The sequence below is a fragment of the Cebus imitator genome, unplaced genomic scaffold (genome assembly GCF_001604975.1).
Source record: "Cebus imitator isolate Cc_AM_T3 unplaced genomic scaffold, Cebus_imitator-1.0 Scaffold179, whole genome shotgun sequence".
NCBI classification, from domain to species: Eukaryota; Metazoa; Chordata; class Mammalia; order Primates; family Cebidae; genus Cebus; species Cebus imitator.
Genome location: NW_016107494.1, coordinates 1,795,401 through 1,803,684, shown reverse-complemented (window position 1 = coordinate 1,803,684; position 8,284 = coordinate 1,795,401). Strand labels below are relative to the sequence as shown.

Below are 8,284 nucleotides of genomic sequence, written 5' to 3'. Positions count from 1 at the left end.
TTTTTTTTTAACAGTGTAAAGAGGTTTTTTTTTTAATTGTGTATATTTAAAGTCAATTAATTTTTATTCAAGGAATTCCATGTTGTGATTTCTTCCACTGTCCATCAAAGTAACTTTAGATCCTCTAAAGAGCTGCAAGTTAGCCCTAAAGAAGAAAAATTTTGATTAAAACTCTTACATGGCAACAATCATGGATTATTAAGTTTTATATCTCCTGGGGAAAACATAGCACCAACATAAGAGTGCTATGGCACCCTATAGAGAACTTCCATCTTTGGTCACAGTGTGAAGAGCTCTGGGTTTCACAGCCTCATGAGCCCTCTTTGAAATGACCTGGACCAATTAAAACTTTTAAGGATTTGTGCTTATACTGAGATTCTATCAGGTTCTCCCCCTCTATTAATTTGAAAGCAAAACCATTACATTTTAATTGAATGTTTAAAAAAATGAATTATTTCAGTGACTTGTTTTATTTGGAATTCCATTATTTCTTTTTCTGAATAATATAGTTTTCCAGATTTAAGTAGTAAAAGTCAAAGACTTTGTTGTAAATCTTTTTTTTTTTTTTTTTTCCCAAGATAGAGTTTCGCTCTTGTTGCCCAGGCTGGAGTGCAATGGTGTGATCTCAGCTTACTGCAACCTCCGCCCCCCTGGGTTCAAGTGATTCTCCAGCTTCAGCCTCCCGAGCAGCTGGGATTCCAGGTGTTCACCACCACGCCAGGCCAATTTTTGAATTTTTAGTAAAGACAGGATTTCTCCATGTTGGTCAGGTTGGTCTCGAACTCTTGACCTCAGGTGATCCGCCTGCCTTGGCCTTCCAAAGTGCTGGGATTATAGGTATGAGCCACCATACCTGACTGTAAATCATTATAATAATTGTATGCAATTATTATGAATCACAGCTTCCTGTGTCCACACCCCTTTGTAATGTGACATTTTCACTCTGCGCATCAAAAATTGGAGTTTATTTTACCACCTTTTGAATCTGGGATGATCTTATGACTTGCTTTGATCAACTGAATATGTTGGAGTACATTTTAGAGTCTAGGCTTTAGGTCTTTGCTCCCACTCTCATCTTGGAATGCTAAGACCACCATGCTATGGAAAAGCTCAACCTACCACAACGAGATGAAAAGCCACATGGAGAACTAAGGCTTCCCAGGCAATAGTCAGCACCAACTGCCAGACATGTGAGTGAGGCCATCTTGAACCCTCCAACCCTAGATGTATTCAGGGTTCTCCAGAGAAACAGAACCAATGGGATGTGTGCGTGTGCGCGTGTGCGTGTGTGTGTGTGTTTATAAAGAGATTTATTTTAAGGACTTGGCTGACTTGATTATAGAGCTTCCAAGTCCAAAATCTGTAGGGTGGGTTGGCAGGCTGGAGACCAGGGAAAAGCAGATGCTGCAGTTCAAGTCCGAGAGCCATCTACTGGCAAAATTCTTCCTTGCTCACGAAAGATCAGTGTTTTGTTCTACTCAGGCCTTCAGGTGATTGGATAAGGCCTACTCACATTATGGAGGTCAATCCGAGTTATTCAAAGTTCGCTGTTAATCTCATTGCAACAAACCCTAAGAGAAACAGCAGAATGTTTGACCATGTATCTGGGCACCATGGCCCAGTCAAATTGACACATAAAATTAACCATCGTACCAGTCAAGCTGTCAGATGATTGTAATTGAATGAGTGACCCCAGGTGAGACCATGAAAAACACCAGATGGCTAACCCACAGAATTGCCATAAGTTGTTTTTATTTTCGCCACTAAGTTTTGAGGTGATATGTTACATAACAAAGGGTAACCGAAACAGAACTACCTCTGAAAGTGTCTGTGGGTTTAGGGTGGGGGTTATGAGTAAGTGGGCATTAATTTTTGTGGATGCTATAATCAAGATATTATGTATGTCATATGCAAGTACAGTGTCAAACAAAATGTTGTATACATAAGTGTAGGATGAGGCAGTGACACACACAAGGCAAATTGGTTTGTGAATCCATTTATTTATTTACTCGTTCATTTAGCAGATATTTACTGCACGCCTCCTATACACCAAGCACTATTCTAGAAGCTGGGAAAACAAGACAGACACTGTCCCTGCCTTTGTGTAACTTACAGTTTGAGGAAAAAAGGCAATTAAATAAGCAATTTCAAAGAGTTTGACAAGTAAGTACAAGTTGCTGCTGACTACACCAATTTTTGGGATTAGGAAAGGCTATCTGGAAGTGATATTTAATCCTTTATATTTATTTAAATGAAGGATGAGTAGAAATTTAGTCAGGAAGAGGACATATGAAACTGTACGATGGGATTGGGTCAGGAGAGTACTAAAATGTTCCGGACAGAGGAAATATATGTGAAGGCTCAGAGGTGAGAAAAATCATGGTATACTAAAGTCACTACAAAAACTTCTGTAGGTTATATGAGGAGGCATGAAGCTGGAGAGTGAGGCAGCAAATCAGCAATTAAAAAAGTTTGCAGTTGTTTAGTTTGGAGCTGAAAATTGACAAGATAAATTCTAGATTTTAGACAAAAGCAATCCAACTTGTGAATGGAGAAGGATTTGAGAGGAGAAAAGAAATGAGCTGCTGTCAGTTCAGAGTATTTAAATGAGGATACTGGTAATGAGGACGGAGAGACATATGATTATACTTAGGAAGTGAGAGTAAAAGAATTAGGATTATTTCTTGATTTTCTTTTTGCTCAGACAACTGAGTAGATGAAGTCCTTAACAGAAACCAGGAACACTGAATAAATAGTGGAGAACAATTTCTTTGAGTTATCAAAGTGAGATGTCCTGTAGGTAGCTAGACGTACTGGCTTGTAACTCAGGACAGCTGCCGCGTCCTGTGTAAAAGGAAAAGCTATTCCTGGATGATGTCTAAAGCCAGATGACAGGATTTAGGGGATGGGTTAGACCTGCACTTGTTTTCCTGGAGAAGAGGCGGGTATAAAGTGGCAGGGTGACATTACTGTAAGATATCTGCATTCAAAGGGCTAAAAAAAGAGACAAAATGCTGGAAAGGCTACTTGTTATAAACGCAGCCGGGCAAGTTAAAACAAATCACGCAGCACAGGCAGCCAGTCTGGGTGGCTGAGGATAGACCCGGCGTGTTTTCGAGTGCACACATACACAAAAAGGAAAGGGCCCCTCCTCACCGGAAGCACAACCTCTGCCCTCTGGGGCATTACACATTCCTCCGCGCCGGAAGAATACGTCGCGCTGCGCCACGCCACGCCTCGCCTCGCCCAGTCAGCTTCCCTCTACCGTACCACTCGTGAAGGAGAGATCGTGCCCATCCCCAACCCCCTACCAAGAGCAAGCCGCGTGGAGTCGTTGGACTGGGCTGAACTTTGGCAGGCAAGGAGAGAAGCAGCCACACTGGGCTGCCGGGCAAGAAAGGAAGCAGGAAGGGTCAGACACACAGGCGTCGCGCCGCTGCGGAAGGATTCTGTTTCCTGCAGGGGGCGGAGGGATTTGACAGCACGATAACTTCCGGAAAAGTCCTGAACCTCAGAGGAAAAGCCCTGCGAGAAACAATAACAAACGGGAGGAGGAAGCGATTTTGGGGTTTCTGTGTTGAACAGTTCTCGTCCGCCAAGATGCGCTTCGGCCCGTGTCAGGGGACGTGAACAAACTCAGTGGGCTTCAGCCAGCTTCTCTCCACCTGTTCCCCACGGGGACCCCCCCCCCCCCGGCCGTTGCAATGGCGGGCGTGGGGCCGGGGGGCTACGCGGCGGAGTTCGTGCCACCCCCAGAGTGCCCTGTCTTTGAGCCGAGCTGGGAGGAGTTCACAGATCCTCTCAGCTTTATCGGTCGCATCCGGCCTTTGGCGGAGAAAACCGGCATCTGCAAAATTCGGCCGCCCAAGGTACCTCAGTCTGTGAAGAGAGAGCGGGAGAAGGAAGAATGGGGGAGTCCGTACCCTGGGTTTAGCCTTACTTTTCTGGTCCTTCTGTTCTTTTATATGTACTCTCCCTGTTTTGCGACCACTGGAGGCTGTTTCTGGATGTTTTTGCCACGGTTTCTTTTGTGGTCTTATGTAGACACATCTGAACGCGAGAAAGTGGTGTCTTTGGGCCTCTTCCGCCTAGAACTTGGGAACTGATACTTTTCTCAGCTGTGGGCAAGGGTAACGAAAGGCTTTAGGCCTTTCGTTGAGCAAAATGGTGTTTAAAGTACAGTATTATGACATGACATATTCTTCCCTCACGTATCTTCATTATGGTTTGATAGTCGGCTATCTCTTTATTCAAGACCTGCTTGGATCAAATAATTTGCAGGCCTTATCTCAGGGTTAGGGTTTCTCAAAAGGTAATCTGAGCTTTAGTCCCCCAGGATGGTATCGCTAGACAACAACTCCAGACTAATTATGGCTGCAGTGAAAAGTCTTACCGGGGGGAAGAGAAGGAGCAGCAATTATTCTAAAATTTAGAGGTTTATGAAGAATTGGTCTATAATGGAGGTGGAAGGAAATGTTGAAATCTCTTGACATAGGGAACTAAACATCAACGATTTTAGAATCAGTTATTGCAGATAATTAGGTTTGCCTGTAAGGTTAATTATAATCTCGCCTTTGAGGTAAGGAAAGCAGACACTATCCCTTGTGTGGAGGGAATTAATGCCCCAAGAGGTTGAGTCAATGTGCTCAAGGTCAAAAGGTGTTTTTCTGTACCCATTAGACCAAGTGCTTTTTAAATGACGTAGCTGGACCACTTGCACCAGGGTCAACTGGATGCTTGTTTAAATGCAGATTTCTAGGCTTCTGGTTGTGGAAGTTTCTGCTTTTCTAGCAACTAATCTTAGATGATTCTTCATGTAAGTTGAGGTTTTTGAACCATCGCTTTAGTCATTGCTTCTTGAAGACGTTTTGCTTTATGTTTGCAAGCCTGGATAAGTTAAAACACCAAATGTGAGATCTTGGGCAAGTAGCAGAGTATACTTTGAACCTAGATCAGTTTTTCTGATTCTAAAACAGACATAATGCCCTCACTATGTTGAATGAATTTGTTTAAGGTTATAGGCTATTCATTTCAAGCAGAGGATTAACAAATAATTGCTGTGATATGCAATGCCATCCTCCAAAAACTTCCAATTAACCCTTTTTCTATCATAATGACCTAATGTTAATATCTTAAGCATTGAAGGTTTTCCTAAATCATGTTTTAATCTACTCTTGAATTTATTCATTAGAAATTCTATTCAAGGTTATTCGATTTAAAAAAAAAAGTTTTTTTTTTTTTAACTTAAAAAATGCTGGAAGCTGAAATAATGCTTTCTCTTTTTATGTCACATTGTTGAAAATAAATCTTGTTTACACTCGGAATTTAATTTTAGTATTGGTAGTTTCTTTAGTTTCCAAGGTAAGGGTTTTGTTTTGTTTTTTTCTACTTCTCACTTTTTAAAATAGGTTTACTACTATTTAGGCCAAATCAAACTATGTTCTTTAGACCCCAATGTGAAATATGCTATCTCATTTTAGTTATATCACAATCTGAAAATTGTCCTTGTTTTGTGTGTTTGCTTACTTTTTTTTTTTTTTTTTTAAGGGTTTCCAGGAGGTGGGCTTTGAACAAAACATCTGTGTAACATAAAGTGCTCTGTCACATTACACATAAATTTAAAAAATTGTTTAAATAAATAAGTTCTTTTTCAAAGTTTCTTTTTAATCTTTAATTTTACCCTTTTTAAAAAATATTTTTATTTCTTTGAGACGGACTTTCACTCTTGTTGCCCAGGCTGGAGCACAATGACGTGATCTTGGCTCACTGCAACTTCCTGACTCCTGGGTTCAAGCAGTTCTGCCTCAACCTCCCAGGTAGCTGGGATTACAGACGTGCACCACCATGCCCAGCTAATTTTGTATTTTTAGTAGAGACATGGTTTCTCCATGTTGGTCAGGCTGAACTCCCAACCTCAGGTGATCTGCCCGCCTTGGCCTCTCAAAGTGCTGGGATTACAGGTGTGAGCCACTGCACCCTGCCCCCTTTTTCTTTAAAAAAAAATTTTTTTTTTCATTTTGGTAAACCTGTATGTTTACTAGACACTGCTTTGTGGTACATGACCTCAGTGAATTTCACTTGAGTGACTTCGGAAAGCATAAAATTGTGGGATATAAATAGTGGGAGTGGTTTGAAGAGGATTGCTTCTCTGAGCAATACAGGTTGAGTGTCCCTACTTTAAAAATTCCAGATCCACCCCCTTATAGTAGATTCATAGTGAGCTAAAAAAAAAAAAAAAAAAAATTCCGAATCCAAAATGCTCCGAAATCTGAAACCAGGTTACCCTGAAACATTATTATTCTTTTTCTTTTATAGGGACAGGTTCTCACTGTGTTGCTTGGGCTGGTCTCAAGCTCCTGGGCTCAAGTGATTCTCCTGCCTCAGCCTCCCAATGTGCTGGGATTGTAGGTGTGAGCTACTGAGCCTAGCTTGAACAGATTATTTTTTTCATTGTATTAATGGTATGTTATATTTTTCTGTTAGCTACTTATGTGGGAATAAGTGTAAGGAAATAATTGTTTATTGGTAGCTTGTAAATGCAGAGTCGGAAATGATGGTGATGCCAGACAACCACAGATTGTCTACACGGGTGGCTGAGATAGTGACACCTTTCCTTTCTGATGGTGGTGTACACATGCATTATGCACCAAATTATTAAAAATATTGTATAAAACTTCCTTTAGTCTACATGTATAACTTTATGTGAAATAAAAGAATTTTGTATTTAGACTTGAGTCTCATCTCCAATATATCTCATTATGTATATGCAGATATTCCAAAATATGGAAAGTGAAATCCAAAACACTTTTCATCCCAAGCATTTCATGTAAGGGGTACTCAACCTGTATTAAAATTACTTTATCTAAAATATTTGCTCATTTTGTTTCTATAATAAAGAAGACTTATAAGTTAGTCTATTATCACCATGATTTGTGGCAAACCCCCCTTTAAAGAAGTAAGTAATGCATTCCTTGCTTACATACCACTGTGTTTTGAAAAAAAAACTTTCTATTTAGGACTGGCAGCCTCCATTCGCCTGTGAAGTAAAAAGCTTTCGTTTCACTCCAAGAGTCCAGCGCCTGAATGAACTTGAGGTAAGTGTTATGTCACCATTTCTTCCTCCTGATTCATTCTTTATTGTTAGGGCTGTAGGTAGAGAACTTTGCATAGCGTAGAGTTTGTGTTAATTGGTACTGACTGGAATAGTTACTTGATGTTTGGAGGAAGAGTATGCTTTTTAAAAACATTGTGCAGAGTAGTTACGGTTTTTCCATTTAACTGAGATCACGAGAAACTATCTGTAGCTCTGTTTTTCTAGTGGAAATGTTCAGTGCTTAGCTTCAGAGACTTAGAATTCCTAAATTCTACTTTTTCTAGTGTTTCTTACTCTACTAAAATTTTTGTTAATCTCGGAAGATTCTGTCTCCCGTGGTTCTTGGAAAATGGATTTTTAAATCCTATTTTAAAACCCTAGTTTTCAAAGTTTTTTTTCTTTTGTTTTGGTTTTGGTTTTAATGGAACTTTGTCAGGACTGTTAATCTGATTTATTAAGATCTTCCTTTGGCGGGGTGCAGTGGCTCACGCCTGTGATCCTGTCACTTTGGGACGCCAAGGTGAGTGGATCACAAGGTCAGGAGTTTGAGACCACCCTGGCCAATATGGTGAAACCCCATCTCTACTAAAAATACAAAAATTAGCTGGGTGTGGTGGTGGGCCCCTGTAGTCCCAGCTACTCGGGAGGCTGAGGCAGGAGAATTGCTTGAATCCGGGAGGTGGAGGTTGCAGTGAGCTGAGATTGCACGCACCACTGCACTCAGCTAGGCAACAGAGTGAGACTGCGTTTCACACACAAAAAAAGATCTTCCTCTAAGTATTACTAATTTATCTTACGTTTTCTAAATAGAAGGCTATGCATTGCTGTTTTTCTTGTCTGCTGATTTTTAGAAGGTTCTTCATTGTGATATGAAAACTTTTAGAGTACAGAAGGAAAATCATTGATAGCAAAGGTTTATTATGTCATTCTGAGTTGTGTTTTTTTCTTTTCCCTCAAAACATTTCTGAGAGTTTACTACATACTTTTTTTTTTTTTTTTTGAGGCAGAGTATCACTTTGTTACCCAGATGAGAGTGTAGTGGTGTGATCTTGGCTCATTGCAACCTCTACCTCTCAGGTTCAAATGATTCTCCTGTCTCAGCCTCCCTAGTAGCTGGGATTACAGTAGCTGGGATTACAGTAGCTGGGATTACAGCCACCATGCCCAGCTAATTTTTGTATTTTTAGTAGA

The 8,284-nt window shown here is 40.6% G+C and overlaps 1 protein-coding gene and 1 non-coding gene across 2 annotated transcripts in view; one reads left to right on the top strand and one right to left on the bottom strand.

Annotated features, from left to right (window-relative positions):
• Positions 1-203: 203 nt before the first annotated feature.
• LOC119473716 lies at positions 204-335 on the bottom strand. The gene has a single exon (XR_005202938.1). It is a non-coding gene; the product is annotated as a small nucleolar RNA SNORA25 (small nucleolar RNA).
• Positions 336-2,707: 2,372 nt separating this feature from the next.
• KDM5A (lysine demethylase 5A) overlaps positions 2,708-8,284 on the top strand; it is a 99,666-nt gene continuing 94,089 nt past the window's right edge. Inside the window, exons 1-3 of the mRNA XM_037744554.1 lie at positions 2,708-3,869; positions 7,017-7,171; positions 7,945-7,957. Coding sequence (XP_037600482.1) covers positions 3,705-3,869; positions 7,017-7,171; positions 7,945-7,957 — 333 coding nt within the window. The 5' untranslated portion in view covers positions 2,708-3,704. The remainder of the gene's footprint in view (positions 3,870-7,016; positions 7,172-7,944; positions 7,958-8,284) is intronic.